Below are 17,433 nucleotides of genomic sequence, written 5' to 3' on the forward strand. Positions count from 1 at the left end.
GGTTACGATGACGAACTGGAGTGAGGTCGAGACCTCAATGAGGACGATCAGCATGCAGATGAGCTTCCCTGAGACGGTTTCTGACAGTTTGTGCAGAAATTCTGTGGTTATGCAAACCGATTGTTTCAGCAGCTGTCTGATTGACTGGTCTCAGACGATCTTGGAGGTGGACATGCTGGATGTGGAGGTCTTGGGCTGGTGTGGTTACACGTGGTCTGCGGTTGTGAGGCCGGTTGGATGTGCTGCCAAATTCTCAGAAACGCCTTTGGAGACGGCTTATGGTAGAGAAATGGACATTCAATTCCCTAGCAACAGCTCTGGTGGACATTCCTGATATCAGCATGCCAATTGCACGCTCCCTCAAAACTTGCGACATCTGTGGCATTGTGCCGTGCGATACAACTGAAGATTTCAGAGTGGCCTTTTCTTGTGGCCAGCCTAAGGCACACCTGTGCAATAATCATGCTGTTTAATCAGCATTTTGATATGGCACACCTGCGAGGTTCGATGGATTGTCTTGGCAAAGGAGAAGTGCTCACTACCACGAATTTAGACAGATTTGTGAACAATATTTCAGAGAACTGGTTATTTTGTGTTATATAGATATATAGATATATATATAGATATATAGAGATAAAGAGATATATATATATAGATCTATATATATTTAGATAAAGATAGATATAGATATAGATATAGATATCTATATCTATATATATATAAATATACATATAGATGAGGTTGTGGCTTCCCCATACTGAAAGTGATATTGTAAAACTCAATTTTTCAATTGGGAAATACTGTTGCAGTGGTGTGCCTCAGGGATTGCTGCTAGGATCATTTCAGTTAATTTTATAAATTGACAGTAAAAAATAAAGAAATACATAAGTTTCAAACACCAATTTTATTTAGATTGAAATCAATAAAAAGTTTAAAAATGGGAAAACTAAGTTTGTTTTGGAAAATTACTTAAACAAAAATCCAACCTATTTATGTCATCATATGTGATGGTATGCCAGCTAATCTTTCATAAGTTGCCAAGAATTTTTTTTTTATTGTTCAGCTGCCAATTCTCGTTTAGAAAGACAGCATTTCCTTTCTGTAATATCTAAAGGAGACGCTTGAATGTGCTGGAATATAGTTTTCTCATCTAGGCTTCAACATGTCCACCACTACAGGTGGCATTTATTTAGAAAGCTTTTCTAGTAGTCTTTCACACAGACTGTTGGCAGTAAAATAACAATAATAATAATAATAACTTAAAATGAATGAGAAGTTGTAAATGTACTTACCCATTTAAAGTTATTTTTGTTTGTTTTTTTAGAAACAAAATTTTTAGTAATTTCATACCCACTGCTGGAACATTTTAAAGGTTTTTAGTGTCTCAACTCATAAGCATCCCCCCCCCCCCCATTTTGTTTTTATTGCAATTATTTTTCTGGATTACATCTGAACATAGTTCGCATTTCAAACAAATGCTACAAAAAGATAGTGTGGAGGTAAACAAATGCAGAAAACCTGCTCTTGCTGATGGAAACAAACAGTTAAAACAAACTCAAACATTACAAACAGAACTGATGAAACCTTGAACCACATGAGTAAAGCAGTGCTAACAAAGCAAACATGACAGAGTAACTGAAAACCATGATCTTAAATAGACTGAATGACAATTGATTGAAACTGAAACAGCTGAGTTGATTGACCACATAAAACCTGGTGTGATCAAGAGAGTGTGGTTGACAGAATCTGAAGCTTCATGGCCAGAACAAACTTAAACCAAGAAAACAAAACTAAAATGTATTAATCCCAACAGCAAAATGTGTAGTTTTATCTGGATTAAAGGAAACAGTAGTCCGAATATATAATTTTGAGTTTAAAAATGGTCTTGTTTGGATTAAAAAAAATTAGGCCCAACTCATTCAAGAAAATTTAGCATTTTTCTAAATAAGGCTTTAATTTAAATTCTTTGTTCTCATAATTTCTTCATAGCGTTTTTTTCTTTATTTTTAGCGATGCATTTTAGGTACTTTTTGGAACTTTTGCTGCTTTAAGGCAGTCAGACAGACTTTAACATTTATCTTCCAGTGAATGTGTAGCTGATAAATGTCATCCTGTACATCATTGAACAAGCTGCCAGCAGTTCTGTGTTGATCTGAGATCTCACCTTTAATTTCAATTAGTCTTAAGGATAGGATAGCCTGACTAATGTTAGTGGCATTTGTCCTCCTAACAGTCCCCATCAGATCAACTGGTTGAGAGTGGATGAGGATGTGCCGCCTCATGCTGTGGTTACCGGCTCTGATCTCTACATTGAGAACCTCAACAAGTCCTACAATGGCACTTACCGCTGTGTGGCTTCGAACACGGTTGGAGAGGCCTATGATGACTATATCCTCTATGTGTATGGTAGGTATTTCTATAGAAAAAATACTATTTAACACATAAATGATTGGATAATAAGAGGTTATTCAAAGGCTCACTAAGACCCAGGACGTTAGCGTTAAATTGTTCACTTGTGATTTAGCTTGATTAAATATTTTGACATACAAAGAAATAAGTAGGAGCTAATTGTTTGAAAAAGACAGAGAAACTCAAAACAGTACAAAAATTGTTTATATATGTGCATATGCATTGTTTTATCAATTGTCATTTATAAAAATTTTTTAGAAAATGTCTGTTTCGACCTCTCTCTTGTGGTCATTACAATTTCGAAGTACCACTCTGATCATCTTCTGATTTATTGTAAATTATTATTATAATTAATTATAACCATGCCATTTTTAGCCAATTAAAAAAAAAAGTTTTTGTTTTCTAGAATGTAGTTTCTCCAGGAGTTCATTAAAAATTCACCTCTTGTGTTGTGAGCAGGAATACTGGTGCAGAGTAAGCCTACCTCCATTTCCCATCATCAGTCTGTTTTACACACTCTCCCGCAAGCCGTCAGGCCCTTACAACCCCAACCTAACATTATGAGTGCAACAAAAATGGAGAGCAATATTGGAGCCACCCAGCCATACAGTTTTGGCCAGATGCCAGCTCAGATGAGGGAAATGAAGACATACATGGATCTATTTGTCTGCCAGTGAATGCATCAAAATGGAGTGGAGCAGGGAGCTTCTGGCTTATCGATTGTAGCCCCTATGTCACATCTAGCTTATTTCAACTGTATTTTTTTTCCGTCTGCTCATGATTTATAATGAGACACTCAGAAATGCATATCTACAATGCAAATGATGCAAATGTCCTCCATCATGAGAGAAATGCCACAAGAACATGTTTACAACACCAAAAACAATTTTCATCAGAGTGGGTTTTTAAATTTGAATCAGGGTCTTAACCTGACTAAACTTTAAAAAATGTTATAAACATGTGTGACAGATTATATTAAATTTCTCAATTTTATTTTCACTTTCTCTTTAATTGTCATTTGTTTTATGTCCTTACGTCTGCCAACAGGCTCTATAATAATACACAACCAGCTTCTGGTTTCACTTTTAGACATTGTACGCTAGTTTTATCCCCAACTCAATATCTTCGTCTGTTTGATTATCTTATAAAGCCACATTACTTCCAGGTTAAAGGGAGGTTGGTTTAATGGAGGAAAACTAGGATCGTGAATTTCCAGCTAAGGAAAGGATTAGCACATTTTTAACCCCCCCTTCATGCAATATGCTGCTAAGATACAAGAATTAAAATGTGGAATACATTGGCGATTGCCATTTGATTATTGACTTTCACTGAAGTTGATGGAGTTTCCGTGTGTTCAGCAGCCAAACTGTAAAGGGCAATAGACGGACCATCTCTCCCAGGACTTGTCTTTAAATGCCACAGACTGTTGGCGGCTCTGCGTTGACCTCTCTTTATTCAGGCCTCATTTTCTTTATTCTTTAACAACACTGCTGTCCATTTTTCTTTTGCCATTTTACAACTCCTGTTTTTCTTTTGTTTGTTTTTTTTACTTTTCATTTTAGCCAAAGCTGCAAAACAAATCAAGGGAGGTGAAAGTTTCTTTAAAACACAAAGGCAATGTGACATCCCTGAACTTCACACGGCTCAGACTTTCATTTCCCATTTTTGTTGGCCAGCAGGAGTGATGGAGATGAAGGGGAAAATACATTTTCAGTGGAAGCTGCTTGTTTAGCTTTCTATCCATTGAGAAGTTGCTCCCTGCTGCTCAGAAAAGCACTTTGTGTTTTACTCCCAGGTTGGAATTGGTTTGTGTTGTGAGTCAAAAAATTTACCAGTGATCAAGAAGTAACTAGAAACAGGCTGTTTATGCTCCCAGGCAACATGTGTATTTCCTCAACATAAGTGGACACACCAAACGTGTATGCCTTATTAAGATCCATTCAGACCAGTATCTTTATAAAATAAAGAGTTTTAGCAGTCAAACTTTTTAATAACTAACTAACTAAAAACTCTATAACTAAAAACTATTAGTCCATATAAATCAACCTGTTTCGTCAATGTAAATATTAGCTATCCACCCCATTCCTTCTAAAGCTACGTTCACACTGCCCTCAGCAGCATGCATTCAAGTGACCACTTGCAAGCCCACCTGGGGCTTCCAAGTTCAAAATTCTCGCAAAGCACAAATAGTCCAAATCGGGCACCCATTGAACGCACATTTGAAGTAACAATGAGTAAAACTGTGACCAATGTGACCAATCAGGGACTCTGATTTGGTAGTGACTTATGGATGGCGTCCTTCCACTATACATGCTCCAGAAAAGATATACTATGCCTGTTCTTCAACCACTCTCCAGTCAAAACCCTCCTTGTAGACTCTATTGGTTGACCTAGAAGTCACTAAAAGTTGTATGATGAAGTAATTACCTAATTAATTGCATAGAGCATTTTGGAGGAAAATGCTAAGACGGACATTATTTTAAAAATCCCACACTGTTAAACTGGCTGAGATTTACTTCATAAATACTTTTCCTGTGGTGGAGCTCAGATCTTCCTCCGCTTTACTAAACAATTAGTTGATGTTTGTTTAAAGTTTTTCATTTTATTACTGTTGATTAATTGAAGTGTCACTTAGCAAAATAATGTGCTGTCTGCAAGTAAACACCTGGACCAGACAGTGTTTTAAACAGTTCTCATCACATGTGATTCATCATGTTGATTCACACTGCTAGATCTGCATCAGTTCAGATGCAGATTTGCATGTTTAATTGAAATGCAGCATCTCCAAAGAAAAATATTCAATTCAGTGGTTTGTTTAGAAAGCTACAACAGATTTTTTTCTCAGACATTGGTCTGTTGAAAGATCAATTGCGGGGTTCCTTGTGATGAAATTGTTTTGTTGTCAGTCAGCAGACTTGTTTTGGTCATGCTGACAGCAGCAGACCGCATGTAAAACCACAGCAACTTGATATTTATTTGTCTGTCTCATCCACCAGTATGGAAATGGATTTTAGTAATAAGAATAGTTGAAATTGGGTTTCACATCAACACTGTCATCAACTGTATGGTATGCACTGACTTGGGTTTTATGGACCCATTCCAGTCATCTTTTGGTCTAACGTAAAAACATTGTTAGTGATCTTTTAATTATGATTATGTCATTCTTAGCCAATTGAAAAAAAAACTCTGTTGTTTTCTAGAACATAGTTTCTCTATGTCTACAAGTGAACACATCAGAACGGAGAAAGAGCAGGGAGCTTGTGGGTTGCAGTACTAGCTACCACGTCACTGTTACAGGCTTTTTCAAATGTCATGTTTTTGTCTGCTCCTGAATCCAAATTTTCAAGATGAATTGTCTTTATATATGTCCTCCCTCATTAGAAAAATGCCACATGATAAAAACATCAAAAACACAATATTAATTGGAGTGGGTCTTTAGTGGAAGATGAGAGGCAGAGGTGCCTAGAAAACTGTTCAGGTTCAAATACATTAAGAGAGAATAGCAGGAAATCAAGTCAGGTTGAAAGTTTTAGTTGATATTTTGTAAGTTAGAACACATTTTCAATACTCAAAAACTTGTGCAACAAAGAATTGTTGAAGGACAAATACAAAGCCTTTTTTTAACAGAGCTGAAAGAATTAAGAATTTTGTTTGTATTTAGGCTGCTTGTAAAACTGCAATCTGTGTAAAAGAAAACGATTTCACCATTTTCCTACTTCTGAACAGTTTGGTTAAAGCAACATGCTATTTCCCCTCTCAGAAGTATGTGATTTCTTCCCTGTTTTTTTCTTTCTTGTAACATTCATGGCACTGCAGCGTCATGGCTATTCATCTTCGTGCTCTGCCAGGCAGATGATGGCATCTGCTTATTCCCGTAATGATCACTCCCAGACAAAAGCCCAGCATATGCCGGCAAATGACACACTCAGAGCAGATTATCAAGCAATCATGGCTAAATTTTTAATAGGCGAGGAAAGATTCCCTGGAAAACAACAAGTGTAGGCAGTGTGTTTTGGGGGTTTGTTCCTCAACAAAGACGAGTGGAAAAGGAGGTTTTTATTTGCACATACACAACACTGTAATGTTGCGCTATAATATTGTAATGAATCTAAATTTTCACTGAAATGCCTGTGGAAAATTCTTAATTCCCAAATATTTGGTCTTTAGTGCTAAATAATGTATCACTCGAAACAATTTCCCAAAGCAAAGGGCAGTAACTACAGCGTGCTCCTTAAAAAGAAACACATTGTCGGGTTTTGAATCTCTTGCCATGACCCCATAAATTAATAACTTCATGTTCACATATTTTACCAATTTCCATTAAAGCCCATTTCTCTAGTGTGTGAATGTTGGAAGCTTTATGACCTCGCCTCTCTGTAATGAGTCACAGGAGATTGGTAATAGGTGTTCAAACTGCATATAATTATGTCTGTGACTCCCACTTCTCTTTTCTGGAGGATTTAATGCCAGGCAAAATCATGTTTTGGTCCGTGTGAGGATTTGTTGTCCCAGGCTAATCATGTCTGCTACAGTGGCTTAATTAGTGTGTGTTTCTGCTGCATTGATTGCTCTTAACATGATAACTTTGTGTTGTATAACTTTTGAGCATCAATGCACAACCTTAACCTACCACTGAGCATCCACTCGCATTTTCTAAATTTATTTATACCTTGTTTTCGCTCCGGACTATAAGTTGCAGCTGACAAAAGATGCATAGTAACAAAAGAAAAGTCATATACAAGTCGCACTGGAGTAGAAGTCGCACTTTTGGGAGAAATTTATTTAACAAAATATGGGATCAAGAACAGACATTTTATCTTAAGACGCAAATCATAGTACCAGAATAGATAGCAATAATATACTGAATAAATGCCTGCTTTACTACTATAACACATTGATGCTCATTTAGCTTTATGAAACATAGGAGGAATCTGGTTTGTTTGTGCAACATATGATAAACATAGCGTAAAGAACATGCTAACAACTAAACTCTAAGTATGACTTTAAGTTACAAAATCCATTGAATTCTGTATCCTTTGTGTCACTTTTGAACAAGTTTGCAGAGCCCGGGGTAATGCTACACATACCAGGCTCGGAAATGCACAATCAAGCAACCGCTTCTTTTGAAAACCTCATATAAATGTGTGTAATTGTGCATTTTTGGCTGCAGTGTTTTTACGCGTCGCTAAGGACGTTTTTAAGTCTATTTGTGGGCTCTACATACAAAACGCACAGCATTCAAACGTCCACTGAAAGTTAAACCAGTTGGACTTTGACCAATCAGGGACTCAGCTTTGGTAATGATGTTTGGATGGCATCCTTTTCGACACATGCGAGTGTCAACCATTTGAAATTGTTCATGAAGGAGAAATCAATAACTGCTGTTTTGTGCCGGGCCAGAATTATATGATACCAGTCTTTCATGTATCAGAAATGAGCTGTTAAGGAAAAAGCCTAGAGTAAGATTTGAGAGTTTTGCACCGCTTTGACATTTCGCATCAAGCCTCTTCCAACTGTGAGGACATGCACTAGTTTAGGCTAGCAACAGTCCAGTGTGAACACCATATGCTGAAGGCGTGTTTAAAAACTTGGATCTTGAATGCACCACGTATGACCAGTGTATGTAGCTTGAAGGGTGACTATTGTTGTAAATATTGGGCTATATAATATTGAGCTATATAAATAAAATTGAATTGAAATGAATTGCATTGCATTGCTTTTAAATGAATTGAATTGCATTTAAATGAATTGCATTGCATTGCATTGCATTGCATTGAATTGAATGGATTGAATTTAATTGAATAGCTTAAGACTGAGTCGCACCTCTTCTTCTGCATTGCTGTCTGCATCAAACACAGATAGACGCTTACAGTGCCCCCCAGCGGTTGTTGCTATTTATTTTTATTTAAATCACATTTAAGTCGTACTTGAGTATAAATAGCACCCTCAGCCAAACTATGCAAAAATCCACAACTTATACTCAGAAAAATATGTTATTCTTTTATTCTTTTACGTGTTTTGTTTTATACATTTCTGGTGAAGCTATTAGACTTCAAACAAACAAAGATCTTCTTCAGTAAATGACTTTTTTTTAAAATAAATCAATAAAATTGTACTTGCTTTCTTTTCTAATATAACATTGACTTAATGTGTCAAATATAAATATTTTTTACAATTTTCTGATTGGCACATGTTTACATTGTCTTCAGGCCCAAGTTAAACTGTCTATGAATTCTTTTTTCTCAGTCTTCTGTCAGCCTCTGCCTCAGTCAGTCCTGTGGGCTCCTCTTATTTGAAAAAGACTAATGACCTTTCACTCTGCGACAGTCTGGACAGGTGGGAGGCTGATGTAAATCCACGTCAAATCAAGTCCCATTGTGTGGCATGTATTGTATATGGGCGGTCGAAAGGCTGGGAAAGAGGCTTGTCGTGCTGTTCTCCACAAGGGTTTGTCTGCAATAGTCTGTGAATTGTGCCCCCTGGCTGGTGTGTGCTAAGGCTGGAAAGAAGCCTTTTACTCTCAGAGGTGACCTGGTGCTATAACTCACACACGCTGCCGCTCCATTTACCACCACGACTCTGTCCGCAATTGACTTTTTGGATCTATAAATCCTCGGCGGACAAAAAGTCATAGATTGACAGCATGCAGCAAATTTAGGGTTTGTCAGGGTTTTGACATAACATGAGCATGAGGCTCCCTGTTCCTATGAAAGGCTGCTGGGAAGCTGTCCTTGTGAATTGCACAGTTACACAGTCTGGGGTGACTGTCAGCACCTCACAAGATTAGTTTTTCGCAAAAATATTTTACTGGTGAAATGAACAAACCTTTGAAGATACCTCAGTGTTTTCAAAGACCACTATTTAAATATATACCGTATATTCAGAATTGTGAGTTGCACTCCAAGTCGCGGAAAAAAAAAGAAAAAATAAATTCCCATTTAAGTCTCTGCGGAGTATAAGTCGCACCTTTGGGAGAAAGGTGCAATGCTTCCGAATAAATCCGCCAAGCCCGGGCGTAATGCTGCGCTTCCATCGTGCATGATTCACGCGTCGAGTTTGCGTCTGCTGCCACTTTTTCGACGTGTAAAATTTGATGCAAAGTGCTAGTCCAAAAATAAGTTCAGAAACTAGATTCTTTTGTCCCGTGTGGGCGGACCTACCTTCAAGTTTGTAGTCTTATCGGTACATGGAAGCATGGATATCTCATTTATAATGCACGGAAGACACAGATGACATTGAGAGATCTGATTTTTTTATTTTGAAGAGCTCCACAAAAGCAACGGTAAGCACATCTCCATCTAGACTGAGCTTCTTCTGCTTTCCCATCAGTAGCAAATTCTGATACACCTACTAGTGGTTGCTAATGGGAAACAACTGCTAAAGGGCAACTAGCTGCTAGTGGGAAAATGAGGAATAAATTCGCCTACTTATTTATGAGTCTTTTTTTTTAAACATAAGTCACTCCTGAGTATAGGTCACACCTATGGCCAAACTATGACAAAAAACAACTTGTAATCTGCAAAATACAGTAACTATTTTTGGACAGGACAGAAAAACAAATTGAAAAAAATACCTTGATGTTGGGAAGAAATGTAAGTTTAAGCAGGCATGCATAAACAATTTTTCCTACATTGTTTCACTTTGTGGTTTAAGTTTCTCAAATCAAATTCCTTGCTGCCAAAAATATGGTTTCTCAAAATACAGTCATATTTCAGCGCTTATAATGCTGAGCCCAGAGTCATCCAGCCTGGAAATTGCCCATGGAGAATTCTTGTTCGTGTGGATATTATATGTGCCACATCCTATCCTAGCCTTTGTGAAGACCCTCATCCCTGAATGGCCAATTTCCCTCTTCCAGACACTGACATTTCAGCTATCACACTGCCTTCGGTCATAGGGAAAGAAATCTAGCCCACCCCTCTCTTCAAATGCTGTCAGAAGAGAATCTGCTCCTGATACCCCCATACCACCCTCAACACCACCTCTGCTATTCACTCCATCCCCGGCGGCAGCATTATGCTGTCCTTGATGTTTTATCATTAGTTTGGGAGTGTGTGGTCCCCCACTGCTGTCTTTTGATGGAGTGCAGACAGTAAAGGCTTGGAAACAGCCTGCCAATTTCCCCTGCTGCTGCTCTCCCACAGCAAGGGGTCGTGCTATCTTCCCCCTGCACCAGAGACTGGCATATATTCCCCTGATGAGGAAACCTTTCAGTCCTCCTTAGTTCTACTGCATAGCTGAATTGCTCTGCATTTTGTCTTTCTGATTATTTTTTTTTGGAGGTTACTAACAGAGCTAATCAGTGCAGTGCGGGGCAGAGGATGCTGCTTGAGGCTCTGCTCGGTTGCAGCAGGAGACCAGAGTAGTTTAATTTGCAGTCTGACTTAATTATTGTGACTGTGGAAAATAGCAGCATCTTTGCTTAAATGCCAGCCATTATTATTTATTCCTAATTAGAAATGTATTAAAAAGTGCATGCTATAAGGCAGTATAATCCAACTAAAGCAGTGACAAACATGTTCAGCTCTTTGTGTTTTTAGTAATGGAACACGAATGGTTCAGTGGGTGCCATGTTTCTCTACCAACCACTTCACTGTAAATTAACTAATTCTTAAGATGATGCCTTATACATATATTGAAATAAATCATGATTCCAACATGGTTCAGCCCATAAAACACCAACCACTGCAGCACATCCGGTCTCTGTCATGCTACGCTTCCTTTCAGCGTGATCAACTATCCTTCCCTGATCTCATCAAGGATGCAGCAAAATGTTTTATTGTTTGAGGCTTTAAATTTCAGGCTTCAGACAAACAAGAACAGACTAAAGTTTGAGATTTCATTGTTCTTACCCTGATGCCCTCCGTCTGGTGATAAAAAAGAAAACAAATGTATTTAGTTGCTCTGACAGAAACAGTCATATGCTCAGGTGACACAATAACCAATTGTCATCCTTTTGTGTTGTGATTATTTAGCCCAAGATCAACCTTTTCAGCATTTGGAGCTGGATGTTGGATGGATAAAAGGATAGACAAACTTTGCTGAGACATCCTGGACAACAACAACAACAATAAAAAATAAATAAAAAGGCTTTTATTTTGTCCACATGAAAAACCTTTTTCCTACTCTGATCACTGCCTACCAGCAAATGCTTTCATGTAACATTGAGACAGAGAATGAGGACAGTAAAAAATGTTTCTTCCAAGAAGATGAAGATTTCTTTACTTTTTATTATAACATTTTTATTATAATTTATTTTTTTGAAATGCAACTCTTTGTAGGTATAACAGAACCAAAAGAAAAAGAAAGCCTTGTATTAAACTGGTGAAAGTCTGCCAATGGGAACTGGTTTTATCAAGAATTCTTATTTTGAGAAAAATAATTCAAACCACTAACTTCATTTTTTAAGAGGTCTTATTACTTTCTTAAGACTTGTTTTTTGCAGTGTACACTATGACTTTATACTCTTGTGTTTTAATACTACTTTCGTAAATAATGTTTTGAAATATGTTTTCATTTTATTCAACTCATTTAAAGTTTAGTCAATTTTATTTGCAGGTGATAGCAGCCAAACAGGAAGATTGATGGATGACTGAAAGTGAAGCTTCGCATGAGATAGAAGGACTGACGTCTTAAGCAGCTTTTTTTTTCTCCGAAGCAAAACATTTTATATTTTAATAATGAAAAAAACATGCACATTCACACTTAACAGTTTTTAAATCATGATTGTGTCACTTTTTTTCTAAAAAGTACACAGTAAAATACTTTAGCACATTTCTGAGATCAAAGTAAAGCTGGTTGGTAAAGCTGGTAAAAAGTCTATTTTTTTGTATATTTGCAATTTAAAAAAAGGATGTACATAAGATAATTTAAGAAGACCACCAAGGAATGTGCATACATAAATGCTGATTGTGCACAATACACTTGCTTTAATATAACTAAAAGGTTTTTAAGAAATGGAAACAAAAAAGTGCTTGTAAAAATACATCTACCTTGTTCAACTTTTGCTAAAAAATACTTGACCCTATCTTTATCATGCAGTCAGACAGGTGGTGGATCCATCCCAAAACCTCTCCAGCATGCAGGTCAAAGTGTGTGATGCGGGGAACCCCACATCGCCACCTCTTATCTCCCACTTGAAAGCCACTTTTGGATAAAAGCAGCATGTTTGTTCTTCATCTTGCTCAACAAAACCTACTTTTTTACTGTTACCATGCTCGCCTGACATGGATTTCAGTTTAGATTTCAAATGATGTGAATCAGTCAGGAGTCACATCTACTAACATAGCCTTTAAAGTTCACTCTGTAGCTAAAACCTGCACGTTTTTTTTCCGTTTTTTTGTTGTTGTTTTTTTGTTTTTGTGTTGTAGCTCCTCATCTTCAATAACTTTTGTCTCTTTCTTTACTCTTGGTCTTTATTTCTTATACATGTTCTTTATTTTTTTTCCCACTCTTTTCATCTAGATGCTCCCACTACTACTCCCACACCCACCACCAATCCAGTCAACACACAAGGTACTGTATTCCCCCACCGCTGTCCCTCTCAGCAGCAGTGTGTGTGAGCGTGCATGCATGTGTGATAAGCTGTTCAGCGATGGCGTGCACTGGCAGTGAAGAGAGCCTGTGGATGGTCAGTTTTAATCAGATAGTGCTGCAGATAGGTGAGGATGAGGACGGGAGGCGCGGGGCTGTTAGAGACACCTGTCACAGCCCTTTCCACTCCTGTTTGATCTGAAGAAAACTTCACCAACCATCTTATCAGCACCTGCAGCTATATTTCATCATATTCCAACGCCCTTTACATCTCCTCCACAAATGCCAGTCACATTTTGTTTTTGCAAGGCCGCAAAACATCAATAAGCATTTTTCCCAGACATATGTCGTGGACGGTGGAGTTCAACGGCAAGGTTTTAAGTGCACCAAGTCTTTTGTTCCCTTTTTGCCTCAAAAACACATTTCGATATAAACAATATTTTGTAGGATGGCTATTATTTCAAAAGCAGCATTAAGGTTAGTGAGAAGGGTAAGGCAACCTTGGGAGTTGACATTTGTATATGCCAGAATGTGACATTTTAATACAAAAACATATCCTTAAAGAATAGATCGGTTTATCAATAGCTACTTCAGGAATATTTCAATTTTTCTCTTTTTATCAGAAGCGCTCTGAAACTCAGATAGTCATGAAAATCCAGGGCGAGCAATAATAAGTTTGAAATTCAAAGTGGGGCTGCATCAAAAGCTTTAATATTCTAATGAAAAGCTTTCAGAAAGCATTCATTTATATATTCATTTGATCAAACAGCTGACCTTTTAGCGGAATTTTTGTGCATTATGGGCCTATTTATTGAAATATATTTCCCTGCACCGCCGCTCTGTGCCAGTGCACGTTTAGAATGATTGTCTCTTGATTCTTCAAAGCTTCCCTCTTCTGCCTCAGCTGATAAATCTGCAGCGTTCTCATACCAACGATGGTGCCGCAGCCATATTCCGCTCTCTGACTCCCTCTGGGCGTGGTAAGCCTCAACAGGAAGTTGCTTTGCAGATCAGCGTATTACTCCAGTTTTTCTATCGCCTCTTGTCCTCAGAGAAGAACTGTAGCAGGAGTCTCCGTGTTTTAAGAAACAGTCATTTCCGAAAGAGAGGCTTGAAAGAGGATTTACTGTGAATTATGTGGAACATGCTGGGCGGATGTAATTGAGCTTTCTTGCACTTCACTACTCTTCTAAATACCCTGTCACTGGGGCAATTCTGAGCTGGTTTGCAGTAGATTGCTTTGCACTGCTTTAATCAGCATAACCACACAGTATAGAGTTTTCCTCTAGCCAATGAAGGAGCAAACATCAAAGTTTCTTGTGCATTCATTATGATTACACTGGGAAGGATCAGTACAACCACCACAAACATTTCCTGTTGTGGTCAAAGGCCTCTGAAGTGCTACTTTATGCCATTTCAAATTTACAGGTGCCATCACCATCTTTTTTATCAATTTCTTTTTCTCATAGTCAAATCCATCATTGCTACATTTTAATCTCAACTTTAATGTATTTATCAGCTGCAACCTTTTAGGAGACTTTCACAAATGGGTTGGATTTTACTGCTAAACTGCCAGATCCATTCACAAGTTCACAAATTGATTTTAACCAGCTTCACATGATTCAATAAATATCAATGTTTTTGTTAAATTTCATTTCTGAAAACAACTTTTTTTGGCTGTGAAAAGAAAAAAACTTTCACCCAAGTAGTGTCTTTATATGAGAAAAACTTTCACGGCAAACTATATCCATATTTATGATAATACATTACCTTTGGAACACAAAAGGAAGATGTCTTATGAAATATGAGTTATTTTTGCAGCTCATTTTCCTACCTGGAAGTATGACAAATATCTCTGAGGCATCGCCTTTTGCTCCTTGTGTGTGCCGCCCATTTCATGACGTCAACCTAGAGCCGGCCTTGGCAGCGTGACTGCATTTCACCCACGAAACAAACAACATTTAAATTTTTACAAAGATGGATGTGCATATAAAATTAAATCATTTTTGTCAATCACTGCTAGCTCTCCAGAGAAAGTGGGTGGGTGTGTGTTAGCCTGGGGGCGGTGCTGGCAGCGCAGACTCTTCCTGGAAGGGGCGGTTACTCCTTTCATATGTCACAGTGTGAAAATCCACTTGTTTTCTTGGATTGGTTTGGTTTGGTTTGGGAGGAGCTGGTGCTAAGAGCGCAGGATCAATGCATAAATGGATCAAACAACTGCTTTGGGGTTATAATAGACGTAAAAGCTCAAAAAATTGATTTTGCATAATATGGGCTCTTTAAATATAAAGCATTTTCATACATGGGAAGCTGCAGTAAAATACATTTTTCCTTGATAAAAAACAAAAACTTTGATTTGAATAATTAATGTTGCATGTTTTACATGTTGACATATTTTATTTCTTATACATATATTTTAATCTCGCACTATTTTAAGAAATTATTTTTGTTTTTTAAACATTTGTGTTTAAATGACCCACAACAAAGTTAAAGTTCAGACTTTCTGCAAAGAATCTGCAAAACCTCTTACTTAAAATTATTAATACATTATCTACAAAAGAATTAATAATATTTTCAGATTAAAATTCTGATTCATGTAGAATCACCCATGTTACAAGAAAAAAACTGCATTAGAGTTGAAAAAGGCTCTTCTCTTTTATGCAAGTTCAGTCATGTCTTCTAAATAGTTTTAAAGTTGTTCATGTTTTCTTTCCCCCTGAAGTGATAGAACTAAAAATAATAGAACTAAAATACTAAAATTCTTATAGAACTAAAAATACTTTATTTACAGATGCCACATTGCAACTGACCAACTGTCTCTTGGAGATTTTAATTTATGTTTAAAAGAATAATCAAGATCTAAATACAGTTTAATATGTTTTCCTAAAATCATCAGTTTTATGGCAGCCATACTACTGCCCTAGCTTGCTAGTTCCACAGCTAATTTTTTATCTTTACACCACAAAACAGAATTTTATACTTCTACAATTTTATGCCTAAAACTAAACATATGCAGTCCATCCACCATGACATCAGCAAAAACAGAAGGGTAATGATTTTTTTAATATGTCAACTGAGGAACTCCAGCCAAGTCCTCAGTGACTAATCTTTTCACCAGCTTTGTAAAATATTGTGTATGTATGAGTTCCTCTTCATATTTTAGTAATTGGGAAACTAAATCCTGGCCAAGCTGGATTTCCTGTCTTACAATTGAATGGCTTAGAAACTCTTATTACACCACAGCTAAGGTGCAGTTTTTTGAAAGATCTTTTTGCTTTTTTTCGGTCACGTTGATAACATCACAAAAACTTAAAACAAATGGGACAAGGTCAAATTTTAAATAGTTTTTTTCTTCCTAAAGTTAGATTTTTTATAATGTTGGTGTGGGATTGTGGCTTTTTACTTAAACTTTTTTCAGAAATAGTTAGAGTGTTCAAAAGACATTCAGACACCAAGAGCAAATAAATTAACCAACACAGAAAATAGGACCATGCATTGTGCAAAAATGTCACTTAATTTAATATTTTGTTGTTTTTCTGCATTTATATTCATATTTATAACCAATTTTCAGGAGTATATATTAAAAAAAATCTTTTTTTAAATTGTTATTTTAGGTAGGTAAATAAATCTCGTTACAATTTAGCACTTAAGTAGCAAATTTTGCCATGAAAGCAAAGGTAATCAGTGATATTTGGTGTCATTCAAACAAAGTTAGCTGGTAATATATTATTTCCTTTAATTATGAACAGTAGATGTCATTCCATAATGTATCTAGAACAGAGCCAGTAGGGCCTTTTTAGCTCTCATTAGCATGAAGACCACACCCCCTGTAATTTCTATATCTATAACCGATGCAATATCATAGTAGCCTCTTATTTATTATTTATTTATTTTACAGCTAAATTTCCATAAGGTTTTTTCCAAATAAGGAATCTAATGGAGAATGCACATTTTTTTTACTTTCAGAGAGTTTTATAAGAGTTCACATCACCATGTATTGTGCACTGTGTTTGGAGGGTGTTGGAGGTCATACGACACAGATCCAAGTGAATATTTCTTTCGTGTGAATGAAACGTTTTACTTCTGTGCTTCCACCAAATTATTACAAAAAGGCAGAAATGCCTATAGTTGGTGGGCTTTTAAAGGCAAAGCTGCAGCAGATATCTGTGGCACTGACCCTTGCCGATACCAGAGCCAGACAAATCACATGGAATTCCATAATGGTTCCTAAAAATCAATGTTATGAGAAAAGAAATAGAATAACTCTTCAGAATGGACAGTGGATAGTTGAAATGGATGGTGAAATAATGTAGGTCACCATTTTTTCTCTCTTTTGTCAATGATTGTATTTCTTCTGCCAGCAAGTGGAATTTACCCACAATCCACTGCTATAGAGGAATAAAGTGACTCTTTGGTGATAATACTTGAGCTCATCTGATGCTCCGAGGCAATCCAAGGCTGGAACATCATATCCTGGATAAGTCTCCAGTT

General features: G+C 37.0%; 1 protein-coding gene across 3 annotated transcripts in view; it reads left to right on the forward strand.

Annotated features, from left to right (window-relative positions):
• Positions 1-17,433, forward strand: part of LOC101167886 (cell adhesion molecule 1) — a 196,512-nt gene that overhangs the window by 166,110 nt on the left and 12,969 nt on the right. For 2 of the 3 annotated variants that reach the window (XM_011482431.3, XM_011482432.3), the window contains 2 exons: positions 2,234-2,406; positions 12,874-12,924. In XM_011482431.3, the coding sequence (XP_011480733.1) occupies positions 2,234-2,406; positions 12,874-12,924 (224 nt within the window). The remainder of the gene's footprint in view (positions 1-2,233; positions 2,407-12,873; positions 12,925-17,433) is intronic. The other variant, XM_011482434.3, reaches the window with a different exon arrangement.

Source organism: Oryzias latipes, chromosome 13 (assembly GCF_002234675.1).
Source record: "Oryzias latipes chromosome 13, ASM223467v1".
Classification (NCBI taxonomy): domain Eukaryota; kingdom Metazoa; phylum Chordata; class Actinopteri; order Beloniformes; family Adrianichthyidae; genus Oryzias; species Oryzias latipes.